A 27,564-nucleotide genomic window follows, 5' to 3' on the forward strand; every position below is an offset into this window, starting at 1 on the left:
AAATACCTTTTTGAAAAGAGGATGGCTTTTTGGCCAATAGTAGTATTTTAACATGTCTCTATTTTTTCTTAAAATAATTGAAACAGAATAACTGTATTATGTTGTTGATATTTTTCCATTCTTTTCCATTGTTGTTCATATTGTATAGCTACAGTATATTTTGGGGTATTAGTCAAAAACATTGGAAATAAAAAAAAATAAAAAATTTAATAAAATAAAAATGAATAAAATAAAATAAAATTGAAATAAATAAAATTGAAATACATTTGTTAAATTAAATTAAATAACAAATGTGGAAAACATTTTCTGAAAACAGGATGGCTTTGGGAAACCAATAGCAGTATTTGTGCATGTAATAATAATAATAATGAATTACATTTGTAACACACTTTACTTTTGTTAAAATCTCAAAGTGCTACAAAGTATATATAAAAAATAAAATAAAATTAAAAAGTTAAAAAATAAATAAAAAAGTAAAAAAATAAAAATAAAAAGTTGGAGTATATAATAGAAAATGTAAATAGAAATAAAAACATGAAAAACACTAGATAAACACTAGATAAAACATAGAAACATGGATAAAAATAGAAATAAAAACATGAAAGCACTGGATAAAATATTTTTTCTAACAGTATTTGAAAGGGAATAACTGTATTATTTTGTTGATATTTTTCCATTCTTTTACATTGTTGTTCATATTGTTATAGCAACAGTATATTTAGGGAAAAGCATTGGAACTTAAATTAAATTAAATTAAACCAAATCAAAAATAAAATAAAATAAAATCAAATTACAAATTTGAGGACTAAGTTTTTGAAAACCGGATGGTTCAGGAGAGCCTATAGTTGTATTTTTGCACGTCTTTATTTTTTCTAAAAATATTTGAAACGGAATAACTGTATTATTTTGTTGGTATTTTTCTATTATTCTACATTGTTGTTCACATTGTTATAGCTACAATATACTTTGTTATATTATTTACAAACATGGGAAATTTTATTAAATTAGATTAAATTTTAAAATTGGCCAATAGTAGTATTTTTGCATTTTCAATAGAACAACTATTTTTTTCAAACTATTTCAAAGCGAAAGACTGTATTATTTTGTTGATATATTTCCATTATTTTACATTGTTTTAGTTATACATCAATTGCTCACGAATAAGTTTGTTGATTAAAAACAAAAGAACAATGCATATATTCTCCTACTCTGTCCTGTTTTTCCATTTTAACATCTTACAAAAATGATTACATTCACAATCCGTATCGACCGTCTCTCACCGAAGCCAAAGTTTGCAGTATCACCCAAATCCTGTTTGTCATGTGTCATGTGATGTGTGGCGCCACCCACCGTCAAGTTTGGTGCACTGCACCCATTCGTCGATACTTTTAAGTGTTCGATTCAGAAACACCATTTCCAAACAGTTCGAACGAAATCGCCTCTTTAGATTGTAAAAGTGAAGCTTATTTTTGTTTTTGTGTTTTTTTTTTTTTTTTTACTTCCGGGATTGATTAACGTGGACCCCGACTTAAACAAGTTGAAAAACTTATTCAGGTGTTACCATTTAGTGGTCAATTGTACACACACACATATATATATATATATATATATATATATATATATATATATATATATATATATATATATATATATATATATATATATATATATATATATATATATATATATATATATATATATATATATATATATATATATATATATATATATATATATATATATATATATATATATATATAATTTTTTTTATTTATTTTTTATTTTATGCTTGTATGTATTTTTGCATATTATAAATTAAGGTTTATAAAATAAAAAAATTAAAAATTATATATATATATATATATATATATATATATATATATATATATATATATATATATATATATATATATATATATATGTATATATATATATATATATATATATATATATATATGTATATATATATATATATATATATATATATATATATATATATATATATATATATACATATATATATATATAATATATATAAATTAAAAATAATAATAAAATCAAATAAAATCAAATAAAAATATATGTATTATTATTTATTTATTTTATAAACCTTTATTTATGTATTTATTATTTACTTTTATGTAATTCTGTATATCATAATTTTTTTTTATAAAATTAAAAAATTTACAATTAAAAATTATATATACTTTACTTCCGGGATTGATTAACGTGGACCCCCGACTTAAACAAGTTGAAAAACTTCTTCGGTTGTTACCATGTAGTGGTCAATTGTACACACACACATATATATATATATATATATATATATATATATTTAATTTTTATTTTATTTTATGCTTGTATGTATTTCTGCATATTATAAATTAAAGTTTATAAAATAAAAACATTTAAAATTATATATATATATATATATATATATATATATATATATATATATATATATATATATATATATATATATATATATATATATATATATATATATACATATACATGCTTGTATGTAGTTCTGTATATTATAAAGATAGGTTTATAAAATAAAAAATAAAAAAATTAAATATATATATATTTTTTTTATTTTTTTTTTATTTTTTATTTTATGCTTGTATGTATTTCTGCATATTATAAATAAAGGTTTATAAAATAAACAAATTAAAAATTATATATATACATATATATATATAAATAAATAAATAAATAAAATACAAATAAAATATACATATATATTATTTTATTTTTATTTTATAAACCTTTATTTATGTATTTATTATTTACTTGTATGTAATTCTGCATATTATATTTTTTTTTATAGAATTAAAAAATATACAATTAAAAATGATATATATATATATATTTATATATCTTTGTATAAATTGTATATATATATATATATATATATATATATATATATATATATATATATATATATATATATATATATATATATATAATTTTTTATTTTATAAACCTTTATTTATAATATGCAAAATTAAATACAAGCAATAAATAATAATAATCAAAACAAGTACAAAAATAGTACAAAAACAGTACAAAACAGCGCCAGAGGGTTGTAAACTCAATAAAGTAACCAAAATAGAATGCAAAAAATATATATGCAACAAAATGTAAAGCCATAGGCTCACACAAATTCCGTAAATAATTCAATTTTGGATGTAAAAGTGAAGTTAAATCAACCCTTTCATTGGTAACACTTCCGTTCCCCACCCGACGCGCTCGTCTTTTCCGGCTTCATTTTCGCGGGGGTTCTGAGTGCGGCAAGATCACGTGGCCAAACATTGAAGTCTTATTGGTTTAGCATGCCTGGTCACGTGTCATCTTGTACCCAATGGCGTGTTACGTGGTGCCCGCGCCGGTGACGCATTGGCGGGAAAAAGTCTTCATTGTGCGGGGTGGACTGTGAAAAACTGCACGTTTAACAACGCGACTGCGGAATATTCGCTAACTTTTTCCCACGGAAATACTTGGACATGGCTACCGACGTTGTGGACGACCGGGAGATGAGGGAGGCCCAGAGGGACTATCTGGACTTCTTGGATGATGATGTAAGTTTGTCGCGACGGAACGTACTTTATTGTTGCGACCGAATTGGACTCCTAACCCAGCGAATGTGGAATCGAAGTCACTGTGGAGTTTTCTTCTGCTTCCCCCCAGCACGACCAGGGGGTTTATCAGAGCAAAATTCGGGACATGATCGACCAGAACAAGTCCCGCGTCGTTGTCAACATTAACGACCTGAGGAGGAAGAATGAGGCCCGGGCTGCAAAGTAAGCACGCTTGTGTTGTCCCGATACCATATTGGTATCGGTACTTTTCTAAATAAAGGGGACCACAAAAAATGTCATTATTGGCTTTATTTTAATAAAAAAAAAATCTTAGGGTACATTACACATATGCAGTGTTGGGTTAGTTACTGAAAACTAGTTACAGTTACTAGTTACTTTATTTCAAAAGTAACTCAGTTACGTACACCAAAAAGTAATGCGTTACTGTGAAAAGTAACTATTTAGTTACTTATATATATATGTATATGCCTTTGACCTTTTTTTTTACTTAAAGAAAGCAAATTAACATATATGAGAATGTTATGTTATGATTATCTTTAATCGAATCACAGCAGTGCTCAAATTAAAAAACAGCATTCCCTCTCATGTGATATTGCTTGATTAATATTAATGATGTGCACTTTAACAACTAGGCTTACAACTATACCTAATATATAAATGGGTGGAAAAGTGACTATTACCTGCAGGGCAAACATTAGCTAACCAGAAGGCAATAACAATGTCAACAAAAAACACCTGCTTAAAAAATCTAATACAAATGTCCCTGAGGAATATAAGGTGGGAGTACTGTAGTTACCTAATGTTACATTATTATTTTCCATAACAATTTAGCCCCCTCCACAATATTAACCCGACATTAAAACAGAACTAGCTATTTATTTATTAGCAATTGCCGAATCATGTAACATTATCTTAATGTTAAAAAGCCAGGTTACTATCACATTCTGTAACAGACAAATAATTTCATGTAGGCTAACGTTACCTACCTGCTACCTCTCTCTTTTTCTCGTTTCTCCTCCTCTTCTTTTCTATTTTTTCTTCCCTGGGCACCTGACAGTTTTGGCCGTTTTGACATCTTGTGTTGATTTTTTGATGTGGTAAGAGTCATGATACGGGAAGGGAGGGGGCGCACCGTGCGGGGAGGTGGGGGGGGGGGGGCGTAATGTTGTAACAAATAATATTTCTATTAATTAGGCTTTACTTCTCATTTTAATTAACGTGGGATTATTTTTTGTATTTAGAAATAATAGTACCAACTTTTTTTCTCTTTTTTTTCTCCAACATTTGTGGCACTGGCGTGGCGCCCCCTGATGGATGGCGCCCTTAGCATTTGCCTATACGGCCTATGCCACGGGCCGGCCCTGTATATATATATATATATGTATGTATGTATGTATATATATATATGTATGTATATATATATATGTATGTATGTATATATATGTATGTATATATATATATATATATGTATGTATGTATATATATGTATGTATGTATATATGTATATATATATATATTTTTTTTTAAGGCCCCCTTTAATGCCCTTTTAGCCTTCATGTCAGTACTGTTATTGCACTGGAGAATAATACAATGTGTTGATCAACTTGACATGCATTTGCATCACTGAACTCTGCTAAGCAATGTGGTCTGCATACAACACACAAAGACAAAGATATGTTTCAAAGGGCCAATTTGTTTCAGGCCAGAACAAATTGACAAAACTATTTGAAATAGCTGCAACATAACATACATAAGTAGCAAACAGCATAGTAACAACATAGCTGTAAAGCAAGGAAGGCACACACTACATACACAAAGCCTAACCAGGCGTTTTTTTTCTCTCAAGGAATTCTGAAATAAAATCATGTCTGAAGCCCAGAACACTCTACACCAGGGGTCACCAACGCGGTGCCCGCGGGCACCAGGTAGCCCGTAAGAACCACATGAGTAGCCCGCTGGCCTGTTCTAAAAATAGCTCAAATAGCAGCACTTACCAGTGAGCTGCCTCTATTTTTAAATTGTATTTATTTACTAGCAAGCTGGTCTCGCTTTGCCTGACATTTTTAATTCTAAGAGAGACAAAACTCAAATAGAATTTGAAAATCCAAGAAAATATTTTAAAGACTTGGTCTTCACTTGTTTAAATCAATTCATTAATTTGTTTACTTTGCTTCTTATAACTTTCAGAAAGACAATTTTAGAGAAAAAATACAACCTTAAAATGATTTTAGGATTTTTAAACACATATACCTTTTTACCTTTTAAATTCCTTCCTCTTCTTTCCTGACAATTTAAATCAATGTTCAAGTAAATTTATTTTTTTATTGTAAAGAATAATAAATACTTTTTAATTTAATTCTTCATTTTAGCTTCTGTTTTTTTAACAAAGAATATTTGTGAAATATTTCTTCAAACTTATTATGATTTAAAATTCAAAAAAATTATTCTGGCAAATCTAGAAAGTCTGTAGAATTAAATTTAAATCTTATTTCAAAGTCTTTTGAATTTCTTTTAAAATTTTTGTTCTGGAAAATCTAGAAGAAATAATGATTTGTCTTTGTTAGAAATATAGCTTGGTCCAATTTGTTATATATTCTAACAAAGTGCAGATTGGATTTTAACCTATTTAAAACATGTCATCAAAATTCTAAAATGAATCTTAATCAGGAAAAATTACTAATGATGTTCCATAAATTCTTTTTTTAATTTTTCAAAAAGATTCGAATTAGCTAGTTTTTCTCTTCTTTTTTTCGGTTGAATTTTGAATTTTAAAGAGTCGAAATTGAAGATAAACTGTTTCAAAATTTAATTGTCATTTTTTTTGTGTTTTCTCCTCTTTTAAACCGTTCAATTAAGTATAAATATCATTAATTATTAATAATAACATAGAGTTAAAGGTAAATTGAGCAAATTGGCTATTTCTGGCAGTTTATTTAAGTGTGTATCAAACTGGTAGCCCTTCGCATTAATCAGTACCCAAGAAGTAGCTCTTGGTTTCAAAAAGGTTGGTGACCCCTGCTCTACACATTTCCCCAGTTTTAGTTTAGAGATAAGGAAAGATTGGCCTGGCCCACTAGCATCCCTCTTTATGTTTGTGAACTTTATAGTCTATACATTTAGAGTGATGTGATAATCAAACACTCTAGAAGTCTAGAATGAAAGAGCAACAGTATATAAGACAGGGGTATCCAAACTTTTTCCACGGAGGGCCGCACACTGAAAAATCAAAGCAAGCGGGGGCCATTTTGATATTTTTTATTTTAAAAACCAATACAATTTATGTATAAAAAATATACATTTAGGCCTCCACCCAGGCTTGATCCCGGGGACCCTAAATGGTTTTGGTCCAAAAAAATATAAAAAATGTGTCATTATTCAGTATTATTATTTTTCTTATTATTCAAGGTTTAAATCTCTAGATCAACATTAGGTCTATCTGTCAATATAACGTTATTAAAGATTTAAGTTGTATGCTCTTTTGGTCAAAGAAAACCCTGTTTTTTAATGGAAAAAACACAAAATATGTAATGTTTTTACCCAATAACATTTTTAAGTGGAATATTTGAGATTATATAATAACTGGAGCCTTTAAAAAGGTCAATAACTCATAACAACATTGATTTTAATTCATTATCTTTTTTTTTTTTTTTTTAGCAATGACACTTAAAAACAAATCACACAAAAATGATTGGGGATCCAAAAGGGTCCTACTCATTAAAGTACTCATTTTTTTTAACTGTTTACTTTTAACACAATAATCTCGAGATCAACTTCAGATCTGTCCATCAATTATAAGTTGTATTGTTGTTTGTTTTTTGTTCGTTTTAGGCCCTTTAAAAAAAACAAAAAAAAAACAGCTTAGTTTTTTATATGGCAAACACAAAATATGCAACATTTTCCCCAGAGAATATCTCAAAGTGGAATATTTAATGTGACGTAATTGGAGCCTTGAATAGGTCAATAATTCATAATGACATTGATTTTGATTCATTATTATTTTTTTAATCCAACTTTTTTTATTGGCATTTTCAAATACAGAAAAAAGGGCAAGTCGAAACAGTACAATTTTAAAGTCAGAAAATTCTTCACACCCTTTCCCTTAAAACCCAAATCCCCACCCACCCTCCCACCCCACTCAGGTCACACCAACAAGGGACATATGGCACAATCATATAACAAGTAAGACGACAAAGACAGACATCCTCACATACACACACACATACGAGGCCAGAGACAGACAAACAGGCTGAAAGGAGAGAAAGGGAGAAAATAAAATTAAAATAAAATAAGATACAATTAAATTAAAATAATAATAATAAATAAAAGGGAGATTATTCCTCATCTGCGTCTGGGGATAAATCAAGAGAGTTGACAAACAGCAAGAAAGGACTCCATGAGCTTTCAAACGCTTGAGCCGAGCCTTTTAGCGAAAACCTAAGTTTTTCTAGTTTTAGATTGTAGAGAACCTCTCTAATCCATCGGCCATGTGATGGGGGACGAGCCAGCTTCCAATTAAACAAAATCAATCGCCTGGCCAGCAAGGTCGTAAAAGCAACAGCGCGTTTTAATGATACCGGGCATATGTTATCGGGGCATACGCCAAAAATGGCTGATAATGGGTTGGGGGGAAAGTTTTGACCGTATGCTTTCCCGATCGTGTCAAAAATATCCTCCCAAAAGGAACATAATTTAGAGCAGGACCAGAACATATGGACATGGTCGGCCGGAGATTGTTTGCATCTATTGCAGGTATTGCTAACAGTGGGGTAGATTTTGGATAGTTTTGAGTTAGTGTAATGAATTTTATGGATTACTTTGCATTGGATGAGACTATGGCGGGCACATATTGAGGAGGAGTGAACCAGTTTCAGGGCAGAGTCCCAGTGTTGGTCGGATATGTTGGTATTAAGATCACTCTCCCACGAGGCTCTTATCACTGATAGAGAGTTTGGAGCAACTGAACTTAAAGAGGTATATAACACAGAGATACATTTTTTATGATTAGGGCTCAAAGATAACAATGTATCTATAAGAGTTTCCGGAGGACGATTCGGAAAGTGTGGGAACTGTTTCTTTACGAAGTCCCTCGCCTGAAAAAAACGAAAAAGGTGGGAGTTCGGCAAATCGTATTTGGAAGAGAGTTCAGTGAAGGATGAGAACACTCCGTCTGCATAGAGGTCTTTCACAGTGGTGATGCCATGATCGTGCCAAGTCATGAATGCGGGGTCAGTACGGGAAGGTTTAAATAATTGGTTTTTAAGTAGCGGGGTCAATATAGATGGGCCCTGAAAACCCAAGTGTCTACGTAGCTGGTTCCATATTTTAATGGAGATCGATACAATGGTGTTTGCGCCTTCAATTTTAAATGGGAAAGGGAGTGATGAGCATAAGCAAGAGTGCAATGAGGAGTGTGGGATCGCCGTTTCGAGGGATACCCAGGCCGGGAGGGTCTGAGAGCTTCCATCCATCCAGTATAGGAGTTTCTGTACGTTAGCCGCCCAATAGTATTGTCTAAAATTGGGGAGTGCAAGCCCTCCCTCAGATTTGTGGGATTGTAGGACCGACTTGCGGATTCGGGCCGATCCGGCCCCCCATAAAAATTTGGATATTGATTTGTCTAATTTATCGAAAAATGATTTAGTAATAAATATGGGGATATGTTGAAAAAGGTAGAGGAATTTAGGCAGAGTGATCATCTTGATCAGATTGATCCGGCCGGCGAGAGAAAGTGGTAAAACAGACCAGCGGGCAAAGTTCTTCTCCATCTTTTCAATTAGAGGTAAAAAATTTGCCCGGAGCATATCAGACATAGCCGGAGTAATAAGGATTCCCAAGTAATGAATCCCGTCATGTGCCCATTTGAATGCTGCTAAAGATCGTGGTAACTGTTTAGCTAAGGAATTAATCGGAAACAGCTCACTTTTTTGGTAGTTAAGTTTGTAGCCCGAGTGTGTGCCAAACCGCTCCAGAATGTCGAATATTACCGGGAGCGAGCTAGCAGGGTCCGAGATGTACAAGAGCAGGTCATCCGCATAAAGCGAGACTTTGTGCAGCGTGTCCGACCGGGTGATACCTTTAAAGCCTGCCTCCGCGCGCAGCCAAAGAGCAAGGGGTTCTATCGCAATAGCAAACAGTAATGGAGACAACGGGCAACCTTGTCTAGTGCCTCTTTTAAGAAAAATTGGGGCGGATAGTGTATTATTTGTACGTACCGAAGCTACCGGGGACGAGTACAAAAGTTTAACCCAGAGAATGAAATCCTCATTAAAACCAAACCGACCCATCACTTCAAATAGATACTCCCATTCAACCCTGTCAAAGGCTTTCTCCGCATCGAGGGATACTACCACCTCCGGGGTCGAGGGGTTTGGCGAATGGATAATGTTTAGGAGGCGCCGAGTGTTGTGTGAGGATTGTCGGCCTAGCATAAAACCTGTTTGATCCAACGAGATGATAGAAGGCATCACCCTTTGGAGCCGGAGAGCGAGAACCTTGGATAGAATTTTTAGATCTACATTTAAGAGCGAAATTGGTCTATAGCTGCTGCAAAGCAGGGGGTCTTTTTCTTTTTTTAGGATGAGAGAAATGGTGGCCCTCGATAAGGTTTCTGGGAGGCGATGCTGCAGAAAAGCTTCATTATACATGTCTCTTAGAGCCGGAGCAAGAACACTGGAGAAAGTTTTGTAATATTCTGCACTAAAGCCATCCGGGCCGGGTGATTTATTGCTCTGTAATGATTTGATGGCTTCCGTAATCTCAATGACACTAATGGGCTGGCCCAGGCCCCTCGCAGCCCCACATTCTATCTGGGGGAATGTTTTATCGCTAAACAGTTCATCTGAGGAAGGGGGGCAGTCTGAGGTATATAATGTTGTATAAAATGCAGCAAATGTTTCATTAATCTTAGCTGGATCAGTATGTAGTTCTCCTGTGTTAGAGCGAATAGACGTGATTAGTCTCGAAGATGCTTCCTCCCTTACCCGGTGGGCTAAGAGCCTGCCAGCTTTTTCCCCAGATTCAAAAAATCGTTGTCTGGATTTGAGCAGTTGTAATTTTGCTCTATTGACAGACATAAGGTCAAAGTCAGTTTGTAGGCGAAGGCGTTCTTTATATAGTGTCGGGTCTGGGTTTGAAGCGTACTTATCGTCAAGATCCTTAATCTTGCGGAGCAGCTCAGTGATTTGAATGGTCTCTGTCTTATTTAGGTTTGAAACAAAAGATATAAGTTGACCTCTAATATAGGCTTTAGATGCCTCCCACAGTATACCTCTTCTGATTTCTGGTGAGTCGTTCAGTTCGAAAAAACACTTAATTTGATCTTGTAGGAAATTCCTATAGCGGTCTTCTGCTAATAAGGCTGAGTTGAATCGCCATTGTTTAAGGGGTCTAGGTTGAGTGTCCATATTGATGTCTACTGAGGTGGGGGCATGATCCGAGATTACAATACTATGGTAATTACATGTTTTGGTTTTGGAAAGTAGTCTATTGTCGAGAAGAAAGAAGTCTATCCGAGTGTAAGTGTGATGTACATGGGAGAAATAGGAAAATTGTTTAATTGTAGGGGAGGCATGTCTCCATGGGTCTGTAAGACCTAACTGTCTAGCGAAAGTATCAAGTGTTTTAGCTGAATTAGATAAGGGAGCCAGTTTGTTAGATGATCGATCCAGTACAGGATCCTGTACCAGGTTAAAGTCCCCGCCCATAATGATAAAATGGTTTCCAATGTTCGGAAATGATGTAAACAGTTTAGTCACATAAGAACTGTCATCCCAGTTGGGTCCATAAACGCTAGCGAGTATGACTGGGGTGCCTTGCAGCTTTCCGGACACAATAATATAACGACCAGCCGGGTCTGCTACAATTTGATTGAGTTCGAACGAAATATTTTTACGAATAAGGATAGCTGTGCCCCTGGCCCTTTCGTTGAATTTTGAATGGAAAATATGGCTGATCCAGCCTCTTTTAAGTCGTGAAATCTCTCTGTTGCGAAGGTGGGTCTCCTGAATGAAAAATATATCTCCTTTGAGGTTTTGTAAATGGGTCAAGACCCTCCCTATTTTAGTGGCGCTCCCCACTCCCCTCACATTCCATGAAACAAATCTAAGTGTATTACTGGCGCTTGTCATACCTCACCATGTCCAACTAGGAGAGCAGAACGGGCTGATGTATACACGCGGGTCAGGAGGGGGGCTGATGCATAACTGGAAACTGCAGAGAGTACTGGTAAGAGGGGGGGATGAAACAGAAGCGTGAGAGGAAGGAATGAGGAGATAAACAAACCCATAAAAACACATACATATAGAAAACACAACAGACTCACACACGTACTCGCAGACACAACAACATACAACAATGCCAGGTGGGTTAAACCTGGGAACCACCTACAGGGCCATTGTCCCAGGACCTGAGAACCCCATTGTCGAAACTGAACCTTAAGTGTCCTTTTCACAGCAGTGCGCTGTCCTCGCACCTGCGTGGACGTATCCATATCGGCTTCCGGTTTTTTCCACCTCCCGAGACCAATGGATTGGCTCCAACTGAGTCAGAACATTTTAAAGTGCATCAAAACTGCAATATATTCCCTCAGGAAACATAGTACCCAGTACTAAGATAACTTCAGAAAGCGAGAAAAATAAATTATAGAAGTGTAAACAACTCAAAAAACATATAGCAACCTAAAGTACAAGTGGTGCCATGTACATACACATATATACACACACCTATATACATATGTATACATACATACACACACACCCATGCATGAACGTGCATACCATCATGGGTGTGTGGGTAAGGAATAACAGTAACCAACCAAGAGATAAGCAGGTCAGCAGTTAGGTCAAATACCAACAGAAAAAGTTAACCACAGTGTAGAAATATATATCTATTAGAACATGTTAAATAAATGTAAAGGGGAGACCAAATAATTTGCGTGTCGATGTAGCAAAATAAAACATAATTACCAATATTGCGGGTTGCTTAAACAATGATGATAAATGTATATTAACCAGGTTAGCTCTAGAATGTCAGTATAATATATTAGCTGAAAGGTTAAACAAAGAGTGAATGAAAGTGGATCCAATGAGTGACCACCCACATGTAATATTCACGGTCAGGCCTGGAGTTGGCGATATGTTAGGATGGTTAACCGTGATAAAGCAGGCAATGATTGTTAAGGTTGGTGCCGGCAGTGTGGGCTCCAGACATGGCTGCAGTTAGCCAAGCTAGCGCCGTTCTGCCATGCACTGTGGGATAGTCACATCGTATCAAACAAAGTTTCAATAAAGTCATACCAACTGAGATTACTCTTTTGAATGTTCTTGGCTGCGTTGATTGTGGGATTTGACGAAATCTTGGGCGTCTTTGAGAGATGCGAGTCGTCGTCTCTTTCCACCTTCGGTTGAAACCATTAGCTTGGCCGGATAGTGGAGTGCTGGTTTGAGGCCCAGATTGTAGAGATCCCTCATGACGTCCCGGTACACGGCCCGCTGTTCCAGTATTTCAGGGCAGTAGTCTTCAAAGATGTGTATCGGTGAGTCCTTGTACTTTAGTTTGCCCCTGCGTTTCCGAGCTTCCCGCACCACCAGCTCCCTCGTCTGGAATCGGTGGAAGCATATCACGATAGCACGCGGTCTCTCACCGGGGCCTGGCTTTGCTGTTAGCGAGCGGTGGGCACGGTCCAGCTCCGGGGTCGACGACAGCGTGTGTTCACCCAAGACTTCGACCAGCAGTTGAGAGAAGAACGTTGTTGGGTTTGGACCTTCGATGTTTTCGGGTACGCCGACAATTCTTATGTTGTTCCGACGACTTCTGCTCTCCAAGTCTATTAGCTTAGCTTTTAGCCTCGCGTTCTCCTCGGTTACGAATGTTAGCTTGGTGTTCATAGCCAGCATATCCTGGCTGGTCGTGTCGGCAAACAGTTCTAGTGAGGAGAGACGCTTCTGGTTTTCCAGAAGTGTGGTCTGAATACAGTCCAGCGTGTTGTTGAGTTTGGAAAAGGCGGAGTTAAACTCCGACGAGAGAGAAGTCTTGTGGTCCGCTAGCATTGTAGTTAGCGTAGCCATGATGGTACTTGCCGCCAGATCCTCCTTCCTTTGCTCCTCCTTTTTGGCTCTGTTAGACATTTTCTCATTTAGCGCGAAAGGGTATTAGTACTATTAAAACGTTAGTGGCAGTTACTGCATTCAGTCGAGCTATACAGAATGGTAGGAGTGAAATTTGCGGGAGCGTGAAAAAAGTGCGACTACTCCATCTTGTCGCCAACCGGAAGTTCATTCATTATTATTTTTTAAAGAAAGATACAGCCTGCATGGCAGCTTTGTGTTATTAGAGTCAATATTGCAACATTTTCTTGTTATATTTCACCTGTTGTGTCTTTTATCCACTTTTTATGTTTTTTTTTTTCTTTTATTGTATTTTTAGAATGTGCCTTGGGGCCGTTAAAAAATTATCTGTGGGCCGCAAATTGCCCCCGGGCCGCACTTTGGACACTCCTGATACAAGAGAATTGACAGTGTGTGTGTACCTTCAGTGCGCAGTGCCTCGTTAAAATCCAGCCGCTGTTGCTTTGGAGGTGAAGTGTGTCTCTCTTTACTAGCTTCGTCGAAGCATGTTGCTTTTGTACCTGTTTCAGCAGATTTGAATTGCTAGGATAGGATCTTTGATCCAAGACAACTTACGTTTAACTAAAATGTTCTTTTCTTTGTGGTCGACAAAAGTAAAGTAGTGAGAACATCTCCGTGTTAAGAAACTCGACTTTGGCTCTGCCATGTCTTGTTAGTAAACACAGACACGCCCCCCCACCCCACCCCCACACACAGAGCAGCGCGCCTTTTCTGCAGCTCTCCAATAAAACACACTCAGATCCTCTCGGTTTCTAGCCGATACTACATAAAAAATAACGTAAAATGACGCAGTAACGCATCATGTAGTAACGGTAACTGAGTTACTGAATATAAAAAATAACGCGCTAGATTACTAGTTACCGCCGTTACAGTAACGCATTACTTTGTAACATGTTTATTATTGCAAATTTGTCCTTTAAAATAAAATGGTGAACATACAAGACACCTTGTCTTTTATTAGTAAGTTTATCAACATTAGAGTATATGAAACTAAATTCTTGGGAATAATAATTGATCATGAATTATGTTGGAAAACCACATATTGAATATATACACGGAAAAATATCCAAATCCATTGCTATTCTTTATAAAGTAAGACACATGCTGAATAAGACATGTCTGCATATGTTATATTATTCTTAAATTTTTCCATATTTAACATATTGTGTTGAAGTTTGGGGAAATGTTTATAAAACAAACATAGACCCAATAATGGAACTTAAAAAAGGGTCATTAGAATAATACACAATGCGTGCGACTATGAACCTACCAATCCATTATTTATAAGTTCTATCCATCCATCCATTTTCTACCGCTTGTCCCTTTCGGGATCGCGGGGGGTCGATGGAGCCTATCTCAGCTGCATTCAGGCGGAAGGCGGGGTACACCCTGGACAAGTCGCCACCTCATCGCAGGGCCAACACAGATGGACAGACAACATTCACACACTAGGGCCAATTTAGTGAATGCGTTAAAATTTTCAGATATTGTGTTTTTAAAAGCAATAGAAATGATGTTTCGAGTAAAGAGCAACAGCCTTCCGGCTTGTATTCTTAATTAGCAGTAATGCTACTTTTTGTAGCAACGCTTTTACTTGACATATTACGGTTGTCTGTTCAACATCTTCCCGCTTGAAGCCAAACCACCGCCAGTCAATGGACCCTCTGCTGTTTTTCTTGGGCATTAATTATTTCTCGTATTACCACTGGCTCCGCTAGCATCACAGCTAATGTTACCCATTCCGCTACCTCTCTGCTCCGTGAGGGCGTGTGACGTTGCACGCGCGACGTATGTAAGAAGGTGCGCTTGTTTTATGTCTCTGTGCAAAGGAGAGACAAGAAAGAGTGAGAAGAGCCTGCAGTCTTAATGCCCGCAGCTAAAAGCAACTGTGTGAGAACGTATACTCGAATATCACGATATAGTCATTTTTAGGGATGATGTTCGAAACCGGTTCTCCCGGTTGTTCGATAAGAAAAGAACCGATTTCATGGACTCAAATCCCTTTTTGAGAACCGGTTCCTGTTATCGAGGCCACTATAGTAAAGAAAAAGAGTTGGTTCTTTATTCGAATCCCATCCCACAGGAAATGCCCTGTGGGACATCATGTCACACAAGCAGCAAAAATAATGGACCGGAAAAAAACGCCTCAAAGCATGGCTATTCACCTATAGTGATCACAGAGACAGGTTGTTTTTGTGTTACTGTATATATTTGTTTTTCTGAAAAATCTTACTTAATATACTTTGGGTAACAGTCAATATTTTTTTATTTTTTTTTCGGGGGGTAACAGTCAATATTTATTTATTTAAATTTTTTTTTTTCCTTATAAAATAAAAGTGAGCTTTTGTTAAACCAAATATTGTGATTTTTTTCCATATACAACAACCTATCTGGATTCAATAAGGAATCTGTGCGATAAGAGGATTCAATAATGGGCTCGAACTCGATAATTTCTTATCAAACATCATCTCTATTCATTTTCTGTATCGCACAGAGACAAACCCGCGATATATCGAGTATAATCGATATATCGCCCAGCGCTGCCTCGATGTCAATTAATTGTGCCGCCCTACCATTTATAGTCCGGGGTTGTAACAACAAGCTGCATTCACTGACAGTCCCATTGTAATGTGTTAAAGTATCGGTGTATGAGACATGTGCAAGGTTAGCAACCGCTTGACGGTTCCGCGTTCCCACCAGGCTGATGAGCAATGCTTTCGAAGAGCTGATGGCCTTCCAGCTGGCCCTGAAGGACCTGGTGGCCACCGTGGACGCCACCTACGCCAAGCAGTACGAGGAGTTCAACGTGGGCCTGGAGGGCAGCTTCGGATCCAAGCACGTCAGCCCCCGAACGCTGACTTCCAGGCTGCTGGGCAGCATGGTGTGTGTGGAGGGCATCATCACCAAGTGTGAGTTTCTACGCCGTCGGCCTCAAACGCACGAGAGGCCGCTTACTCACCGCCTCCGTGTCCGTGTGTATCCCTCAGGCTCTCTTGTGCGGCCCAAAGTGGTACGCAGTGTCCACTACTGCCCCGCCACCAACAAGACCATGGAAAGGAAGTACACCGATCTGACATCTTTGGACGCCTTTCCTTCAAGCGCAATCTACCCAACCAAGGTAACGTCATGCATGCTCCATATTTACGTACAAAACCTGCTTTATTCGCTATCAGCGGTACAACCGTGTTTCTTAACCATAGGGCCCGTTGTTGGGCCGCCAGCGCCCCCTAGAGAGCCACCAAAAAATGGGTTTCTCAGCGGTACTCGGTTGCAATACACTTTTCCACCACTTGTGGCAGTAATGACAATATCTAACAAACAGTGAAGTGAATTATATTTATATAGCGCTTTTCTCTAGTGACTCAAAGCGCTTTACATAGTGAAACACAATATCTAAGTTACATTTAAACCAGTGTGGGTGGCACTGGGAGCAGGTGGGTAAAGTGTCTTGCCCAAGGACACAACGGCAGTGACTAGGATGGCAGAAGCTGGGATCGAACCTGGAACCCAAGTTGCTGGCACGGCCGCTCTACCAACCGAGCTACACCGCCCCAAACAGAAGAAGTATTGAGCTACTGTTGTAGAGAAGTTTCCTAAGTGCAAAAAATATGACTAAAGTGGTGAAGCTGTGTGTTTTATTTACACTTTAATTTTATTGACTGATTATTTAGGACATATATCATGATTATTATTTATTTAGTTAGAATGTATTTATTTTATTACAACCTAGTTTGTTATTGTAAAAAAAAGTGTATATTTTTTTAATTGTAAATTTATTTTTCATCAGTGTTTGAGTCTATATGATGATGTTTAATTAAGAAACATATCATTACCAACTGAATTAGAATTTATTTTTGTAATTTATTTTATTTTTGAATAAATACAAATAAAATTAAAATATTTTTTAAACATTTAAAAAAATAAAAATTTTTAATTCATTTGTTTGATTTAAGAATTATTTTTTTGTAATCAGCTGACCTAGTTTATTGTAAAAAAAAAAAGTATGTATTGTTTTAAATGTTAATGTATTTTTCATCATCTATATGATGATGTTTAATTAAGAAACATCATTACCAATTTAATTAGAATTTATTTTTGTAATTAATTTTATTTTCAAATTAATACAAATTAAATAAAAATATTTTTTAAACTTTTTTTTTTTTTTTATTAAATTCATTTATTTGATTTAAGAATTATTTTTTGTAATCAGGAGACCTAGTTTATTGTAAAAAAAGTATGTATTTTTTTAAATTTAAAATGTATTTTTCATCAGTGTTTAAGTCTATATGATGATGTTTAATTAAGAAACATCATTACCAATTTATTAGAATTTATTTTTGTAATTTTTTTTTAAAAAATATTAAAATATTTTTTAAACATTTTTATTCTATTTTTTTTAAATTTATTTGATTTAAGAATTATTTTTTGTAATCAGCTGACCTAGTTTATTGTAAAAAAAGTATGTATTGTTTTTAAATGTCAATGTATTTTTCATCAGTCTTTAAGTATATATGATGTTTAATTAAGAAACATATCATTACCAATTTAATTAGAATTTATTTTTGTAATTTATTTTAAAATAAATAAAAATTAAATTAAAATATTTTTTAAACATTTAAAAAAAAAGTATTATTAAATTCATTTATTTGATTTAAGAATGATTTTTTTGTAATCAGCTGACCTAGTTTATTGTAAAAGTATGTATTGTTTTAAATGTAAATGCATTTTTCATCAGTGTTTAAGTCTATATGATGATGATTAATTAAGAAACATATTACCAATTTAATTAGAATTTATTTTTGTAATTTATTTTATTTTTAAATTAAATATAAATAAATAAAAAAAAAATTTTAATATTTAATTTAATTATTTTTAATTAAACTAATTTATTTTATTTAAGAATTATTATTATAATTATTAAGCTCCTTCCCTTTGGGCTGCTCCCCCACCAGGACGAGGAAAACAACCCTCTGGAGACGGAGTTCGGTCTGTCCGTCTACAAGGACCACCAGACCATCACGGTGCAGGAGATGCCCGAAAAAGCGCCGGCGGGTCAGCTTCCTCGCTCGGTGGACATCATCCTGGACAACGACCTGGTGGACGTGGTCAAGCCAGGGGACCGGGTCCAGGTGGTGGGGACCTACCGCTGCCTGCCTGGGAAGAAGGGTGGCTTCACCTCCGGGACCTTCAGGTGAAACCTCGGCAAAACTGCACACTCTGCAATTTCTACTGAAGAAAATGATTGGAATCGTACATTTAGAACTGATCAATGAAGATGTTTCCTATGTTTATTTTGCATAATTGGCCATGACACATGTTGGAGCAAAAAATCAAAAGTAAACAAATGTTTAGAAATACAAATTAACTCTTTGTTGGGGGGGGGGTTTGGTCACAAGCCAGATGCTGATCAGATGCCATCAACTGTTTTGTAAAGACAAGCGGCATTTTACACAAAGTCCCATCATAATGTGTTCATGAGCCAGGGCATAATGGGTAACACCAAATTGAATTGTGGCAAGCCGCCATTTATTTATGAGTGTATTGGATGATACTTCTGCTGCTTCTGCAAGCACTCAAGTTAGTCCCGCCCCTCCTGCAACATAATTGAGGTTATTTATTTATTTATTTGAATTAGGACAATACATATTCATCAATATAGAGCAACAATGTAAATATGCCGGAGTTGGCACAATAGCTACTTTTCATCCGTTGTCCTAAGGCAGTGGAGATCGACCGTTTTATCGGTGCTGATATTTGGCATTTTGAGATCACCTCTTAAGGCCCAAGCTGTTTGTTTATTTCTCTTTGCTATTTGGGCTTATTGGACCCTAATTAGAATAAAAATTAAGAATCATCTTTTGATATGATGTACTTAGTCCATAAGTACACAAACGTGTACTTCATGTTTAGTGACATGCTAATTATTTTTTTTGCACTTTTTTTTCCAAATTCCATTGTATGTTATACTCTTCCGACACCACCAGATGGCAGTATAAGTGTCCACATAAGTGGCCATAAGACCCCAATTCAGTAGTGTACACAATTTTGGAAATAAGAGCTAAAAGGTGCTGTCCACTAAGCCTTTAGAGGCCCGAATGCAGCTGAGATAGGCTCCAGCACCCCCTGCGACCCCAAAGGGACAAGCGGTAGAAAATGGATGGGTGTCTGACTTTTTTTTTTTTTTACATTTATTTTACAACTTAACTAGCAGATACAAAATACTGTATTTTCCAAACTATTGAGAGCAACAGCATATAAGCCACACCCACTAAATCTTAGAAGAAAAGAAAAATATTTCTCCATATATTGCGACCAGATACGAAATGCATATTTCTTTGCCGCGATCGAGGGAAGATTTTTCTAACCATTTTGACTTGGGGACCACATTTTCCACGACATATGAGCGGGGGGCCCCACTCAAAAAATACGGTGCTAAAACAAATAGATTAAATTAATACAAAATAATAATGAAATAAAATGACATTCTAACTAAATTTATTAACGAATACTTTTCAATGTTTTCAAACTAAACGATCAAAATAAAAATATAGCTTCAACACTTAAGTCATAATTTTTGCGCTTAAGAAACGTGTCTTTGACTTTAGCTACGGACTTATTTTGTTTGTTTTTATTGCCACAAGTGGTGGAAAAGTGTATTACAACTGAGGACCACTGCAAAACAGATGTTTCTTCGTCGCAATCGGACAGGTTTTTTTAATCATTTTGACTTGGGGCACCAAATTTTCCACTACAAATGAGCCAGTGGCCACACTCAAATAATACATTGCTAAAACAAATAGATTAAATAAATAAAAAATAATAATGAAATAATATGACATTCTAACTAAATTTAAAAACAAATAATTTTCTATGTTTTTAAACTAAACGATCAAAATAAAAATATAGCTTCAACACTTTAGTCATAATTTTTGCGCTTGAGAAACTTGTCTTTGACTTTAAGCTATGGACTTCTTATGTTTGTTTTTATTGCCACAAGTGGTGGAAAAGTGTATTACAACTGAGGACCACTGCAAAACAGATATTTATTCGCCGCAATCTGACAGGTTTTTTTAATCATTTTGACTTGGGGCACCAAATTTTCCACTACAAATGAGCCAGGGGCCACACTCAAATAATCCAGGGCTAAAACGAATAGATGAAATAAATACAAAAATAATAATTAAATAAAATTACATTCCAACTAAATTTAATAACAAATATTTTTCAATGTTTTTAAACTAAACGATCAAAATCAAAATATAGCTTCAGCACTTTAGTCATAATTTTTGCGCTTGAGAAACTTGTCTTTGACTTCAAGCTATGGACTTCTTTTGTTTGTTTTTATTGCCACAAGTGGTGGAAAAGTGTATTACAACTGAGGACCACTGCAAAACAGATATTTATTCGCCGCAATCGGACAGGTTTTTTTAATCATTTTGACTTGGGGCACCAAATTTTCCACTACAAATGAGCCAGTGGCCACACTCAAATAATACATTGCTAAAACAAATAATAGATAAAATAAATTTAAAAAATAATAATTAAATAAAATTACATTCTAACTAAATTTAAAAACAAATAATTTTCTATGTTTTTAAACTAAACGATCAAAATAAAAATATAGCTTCAACACTTTAGTCATATTTTTTTGCGCTTAAGAAACTTCTCTTTCACTTGAGCTACAGACTTCTTTTGTTTGTTTTTAGTGCTACAAGTGGTGGAAAAGTGTATTACAACTGAGGACCACTGCAAAACAGATATTTATTCGCCGCAATCAGACAGGTTTTTTTAATCATTTTGACTTGGGGCACCAAATTTTCCACTACAAATGAGCCAGGGGCCCCACTCAAATGATACACTGCTAAAACAAATAATAGATAAAATCAATTTAAAAAATAATAATGAAATAAAATTACATTCTAACTAAATTTAAAAACAAATATTTTTCAATGTTTTTAAACTAAATGATCAAAATAAAAATATAGCTTCAACACTTTAGTCATAATTTTTTGCGCTTAAACTTATTTTTCACTTGAGCTACAGACTTCTTTTGTTTGTTTTTATTGCCACAAGTGGTGGAAAAGTGTATTACAACTGAGGACCACTGCAAAACAGATATTTCTTCGCCGCAATCGAGGGCAGGTTTTTCTAACCATTTTGACTTCGGTACCCAAATTTTCCACTACAAATGAGCCAGGGGCCCCACTCAAATAATACGGTGCTAAAACAAATAGATTAACTAAATTAAAAAAATAATGAAATAATAAGACATCCTAACTAAATTTAATAACAAATAATTTTCTATGTTTTTAAACTAAACGATCAAAATAAAAATATAGCTTCAACACTTTAGTCATAATTTTTGCGCTTGAGAAACTTGTCTTTGACTTTAAGCTATGGACTTCTTTTGTTTGTTTTTATTGCCACAAGTGGTGGAAAAGTGTATTACAACTGAGGACCACTGCAAAACAGATATTTATTCGCCGCAATCGGACAGGTTTTTTTAATCATTTTGACTTGGGGCACCAAATTTTCCACTACAAATGAGCCAGGGGCCACACTCAAATAATCCAGTGCTAAAACAAATAGATGAAATAAATACAAAAATAATAATGAAATAAAATTACATTCCAACTAAATTTAATAACAAATATTTTTCAATGTTTTTAAACTAAACGATCAAAATCAAAATATAGCTTTAACACTTTAGTCATAATTTTTGCGCTTGAGAAACTTGTCTTTGACTTTAAGCTATGGACTTCTTTTGTTTGTTTTTATTGCCACAAGTGGTGGAAAAGTGTATTACAACTGAGGACCACTGCAAAACAGATATTAATTCGCCGCAATCGGACAGGTTTTTTAAATCATTTTGACTTGGGGCACCAAATTTTCCACTACAAATGAGCCAGGGGCCCCACTCAAATGATACACTGCTAAAACAAATAAATCAAATCAATTTAAAAAATAATAATGAAATAAAATTACATTCTAACTAAATTTAAAAACAAATATTTTTCAATGTTTTTAAACTAAATGATGAAAATAAAAATATAGCTTCAACACTTTAGTCATAATTTTTTGCGCTTAAACTTATTTTTCACTTGAGCTACAGACTTCTTTTGTTTGTTTTTACTGCCACAAGTGGTGGAAAAGTGTATTACAACTGAGGACCACTGCAAAACAGATATTTCTTCGCCGCAATCAAGGGCAGGTTTTTCTAACCATTTTGACTTCGGTACCCAAATTTTCCACTACAAATGAGCCAGGGGCCCCACTCAAATAATCCAGTGCTAAAACAAATAGATTAACTAAATAAAAAATAATAATGAAAAAATAAGACATTCTAACTAAATTTAAAAACAAATAATTTTCTATGTTTTTAAACTAAACGATCAAAATCAAAATACAGCTTCAACACTTTAGTCATAATTTTTGCGCTTAAGAAACGTGTCTTTGACTTTAGCTATGGACTTCTTTTGTTTGTTTTTATTGCCACAAGTGGTGGAAAAGTGTATTACAACTGAGGACCACTGCAAAACAGATATTTCTTCGCCGCAATCGAGGGCAGGTTTTTCTAACCATTTTGACTTCGGTACCCAAATTTTCCACTACAAATGAGCCAGGGGCCCCACTCAAATGATACAGTGCTAAAACAAATAATAGATTAAATAAATAATAATGAAATAAAATGACATTTTAACTAAATTTAATAACAAATATTTTTCAGTGTTTTCAAAATCAAAATATAGCTTCAACACTTTAGTCATAATTTTTGCGCTTAAGAAACTTGTCTTTGACTTTGGCTACGGACTTCTTTTGGTTGTTTTTATTGCCACAAGTGGTGGAAAAGTGTATTACAACTGAGTAACGCTGAAAAAAATAATAAAATTTGCCGGCCCAACAATGGGCCTCGCAGGGTTCTTACTTACAATCGGTAATGGTAAAGCGCGTAGTGATTTGAACGCTTTTTGTCCCCAGGACCATCATGATAGCGTGCCACGTCAAGCAGATGAGCAAGGAGGTGGCCCCCGTCTTCTCTGCGGACGACATCAGCAAAATTCGGAACTTCAGTCGCGGTCGCAGCGTATGTCCTCCTTGCATAGACGGATGGGATGAACGCGCTCCACGAAAGACTAACACGCCGCCTTTCTTCCAGAACGTTTTCGATCAGCTGTCTCGCTCGCTGGCCCCCAGCATCCACGGTCACGAGTACATCAAGAAGGCCATCCTCTGCATGTTGCTCGGCGGCGTCGAGAAGGTGCTGGAAAACGGCTCCCGCATCCGAGGAGACATCAACATCCTCCTCATTGGTACGGGAAGGAGTCCCACTTTTAATGTGCTTCTTGTTGAGCATCTTTACTTCTATGTCGGAGGTGTCATTTTAAAAAGTACAATTTACGCAAATAACATTAAAGGGTGGAATAAAAGAGCAGACAGGTGAGATTTAACGAGAAAAAGTTGCAATGTTGACTCCAATAACACAAAGCTGCCATGCAGGCTGTTTTTTTCTTTAAAACTGTCATTGCTTAAAAATAATGAATCAAAATAAATGTTATGAAATAATGTCATTCAAGGCTAAAATTGACATAAAATATTCTGTCAGGTTCAAACACTGATGACATCTATTAAACAAGACAAGAAGCAAAGAATCAAACAGAGGCAGAATTAAATTGGATCACAATAGATAACCCCCATCCCGCCTCCTCCCATCGTACACAATGGAATTTTCCAAGCCTTTGCTTGGTGCAACAAATACAGCCTCTTGTCTGTTCATTGGGAACTCAGAGAACGGAAGGTTTTTTGATAATTTACATACAATTTTTCTGACATATTCCACTTTAAAATATTTTTTGGGGAAAATGTTGCATATTTTGTGTTTTTGCTATTTAGAAACATTTTCTATGACAAAAAGGCCATAAGACAAACATAACATAAAAAAATACTAAAAACGTATAATAGACAGATCTGAAGTTGATCTAGAGAATTAAGCATTAAAAGTAAAACAAAATGTATGGCTTATTTTTAACACTTTTATGACTGGGACTCTTTTGGATCCCCAATAATGTTAGTGGGGAAAAAACTGTCTGCTCAAAAAATAATCAACTAAAATCAATGTTATGAATTATTGACCTACTCAAGACTCCAATTACTTCACATTAAATACTCCTCTTATTATTAAATATTTTTTGTAGTAAATTTTGCATCTTTTGTGTTTTTGATACTAAACTTTTTCTGTGACAAAAAACATAACGGACAGATCTGAAGTGGATCTAGAGAATTAAACCTTGAACAATAAATAATTAGAGAAATGCTTTAAAATGTAATATCGGTATCGTTTTTTTTATTATCTGTATCGGGTTTTTTTATTAATTTTTTTTATTTTTATTAAATCATAAAAAACACAAGCTACACTTACAATTAGTTAACAGTTAATTTTACTCATTTTCATTAATTACTAGTTTCTATGTAACTGTTTTTATATTGTTTTACTTTCTTTTTTATTCAATAATTTTTTTTAAAATTTATTTATCTTATTTTATTTTATAATTTTTTATAAAAAAGGACCTTCTCTTCACCACACCTGGTTGTCCAAATTAGGCATAATAATGTGTTAATTCCAAATTTCCTCGACTGTATATAACGGTATCGGTTGATATCGGTATCGGTAATTAAGAGTTGGACAATATCGGAATAACTGATATCGGCAAAAAAGCCATATATCCCTATAAATAATGTTAAGACTTTTATGAGTGGTACCCTTTTGGATCTTTAAGAATTTTAGTGGGATTAACAAAAAAAACCCTCATTGCTCAAAAATGTTATGAATTATTGACCAATTTAAGGCTTCTATTACTGATGTCAAACATTCCACTTTTATGGGGTTTTTGCTATAAACTGGGATTTCTTTAAACAAAGGGCATAAAAGATAAGAAAAAAAACTATCAGCAGATTTTATGTTGATCTATAAATTTAGAAAAAAAGAAATTTAATGAGACTTATTTTTTAACTTTTTTTATGACTGAGATCCTTCTCGGTCCCTGGTAAAAAACTTGAAAGGAGCCCTACAGTTAAAAAAAAAAAAAAAAAGGAAATTTTTTGAAAATAAAAACAATTAAAAATGTCCACCGCATCTTTGTTTTTTTTTCTTATCCAGGTGATCCCTCGGTCGCCAAGTCCCAGCTTCTACGTTACGTCCTCCACACGGCGCCCAGAGCCATCCCCACCACCGGGCGTGGCTCCTCCGGCGTGGGTCTGACCGCCGCCGTCACCACCGACCAGGAGACGGGTACGACATTGACGCCGACTGGCCACGAGCGCCTCTTTCCTTGCATATTCACCAATGTGTTTTTCCCCAGGGGAGCGTCGTCTGGAGGCGGGCGCCATGGTGCTGGCCGACCGCGGCGTGGTGTGCATCGACGAGTTCGACAAGATGTCCGACATGGACCGCACCGCCATCCACGAGGTCATGGAGCAGGGTCGCGTCACCATCGCCAAGGCCGGCATCCACGCCCGCCTGAACGCCCGCTGCTCCGTTCTGGCGGCCGCCAATCCCGTCTACGGCAGGGTGAGTGGCGGGGAGGAGCCGTCTTGAGGCGGACGCCGCTGAGCGCGCTGCTCCTTGTTGTCCCCGCAGTACGACCAGTACAAAACCCCCATGGAGAACATCGGGCTGCAGGACTCCCTGCTGTCCCGTTTCGACCTGCTCTTCATCGTCCTGGATCAGATGGACGCCGAGCAGGACCGCGAGATCTCCGATCACGTCCTCAGGATGCATCGCTACCGGGACCCCCGCCAGCAGGAGGGCGCAGGTACTGCAGCTGCTCCTCCGTACTAAACCAATTAGAAAAGCAATTCATTCAAATGACTAAGTTTTGCTTTTATTTAATGAAAAAGTCGTTTGTAATGAGACAAACAACGCACAAGATGCATGAACTTACACCGCATCTTAACTTGATGCAAAGTTCTTCTTTTAGGAATAAGTATATGTTGCGCTTTATATAAAATATTTATTTTTTTTAAAAAAAGGGGCTTCCTCAGGGAGGCAAAACGTCTGTCTTTGATAAAAAGACAAACATGTAACATTGCACATTGTGTACAAATAAAAAATACATTCCAATATTGACATTAATAAAGTGCAAATTTAAATCTATCTTTTTTTTTTTTTTAATAAGACGTAAACAAAAATGTATCATTGCACACTGTATGCAACTAAATACAACAGTCCAATATTTGAGATGAATAAAGTGCATCTTCTGTCTTGGATAGAAAGACAAAAATGCTACATTGCACATTGTATGCAAATAAAAAAATACATTCCAATATTGACATTAATAAATTGCAAACTTAAATCTATTTTTTTTAATAAGACTTAAACAAAAATGTAACATTGCACACTGTATGCAAATAAATACAACAGTCCAATATTTGAGATTAATGAAGTGCATCTTCTGTCTTGGATAGAAAGACAAAAATGCTACTTTGCACATTGTGTGCAAATAAAAAATACATTCCAATATTGACATTAATAAAGTGCAAACTTAAATCTACACTTTTTTTAATAAGACTTTTATGTAAACACAAATGTAACATTGCCCAGTGTATGCAAATAAAAAAATACATTCCAATATTGACATTAATAAAGTGCAAACTTAAATCTATCTTTTTTTAATAAGACAGTTATGTAAAGAAAAATGTAACATTGCACATTGTATGCAAATAAAAAAATAAATTCCAATATTGACATTAATAAAGTGCAAACTTAAATCTATCTTTTTTTAATAAGACAGTTATGTAAAGAAAAATGTAACATTGCACATTGTATGCAAATATAATAG

The 27,564-nt window shown here is 35.1% G+C and overlaps 1 protein-coding gene across 1 annotated transcript in view; it reads left to right on the forward strand.

The window, feature by feature from the left end:
• The first annotated feature begins 3,389 nt into the window (after positions 1–3,389).
• Positions 3,390–27,564, forward strand: part of LOC133641077 (DNA replication licensing factor MCM3-like) — a 53,587-nt gene continuing 29,412 nt past the window's right edge. The window contains exons 1-10 of the mRNA XM_062034913.1: positions 3,390–3,584; positions 3,694–3,806; positions 16,430–16,638; positions 16,717–16,847; positions 18,682–18,920; positions 23,708–23,813; positions 23,886–24,039; positions 25,884–26,015; positions 26,086–26,294; positions 26,364–26,538. Coding sequence (XP_061890897.1) covers positions 3,510–3,584; positions 3,694–3,806; positions 16,430–16,638; positions 16,717–16,847; positions 18,682–18,920; positions 23,708–23,813; positions 23,886–24,039; positions 25,884–26,015; positions 26,086–26,294; positions 26,364–26,538 — 1,543 coding nt within the window. The 5' untranslated portion in view covers positions 3,390–3,509. The remainder of the gene's footprint in view (positions 3,585–3,693; positions 3,807–16,429; positions 16,639–16,716; positions 16,848–18,681; positions 18,921–23,707; positions 23,814–23,885; positions 24,040–25,883; positions 26,016–26,085; positions 26,295–26,363; positions 26,539–27,564) is intronic.

This window comes from Entelurus aequoreus, linkage group LG23 (genome assembly GCF_033978785.1).
Source record: "Entelurus aequoreus isolate RoL-2023_Sb linkage group LG23, RoL_Eaeq_v1.1, whole genome shotgun sequence".
NCBI lineage: Eukaryota > Metazoa > Chordata > Actinopteri > Syngnathiformes > Syngnathidae > Entelurus > Entelurus aequoreus.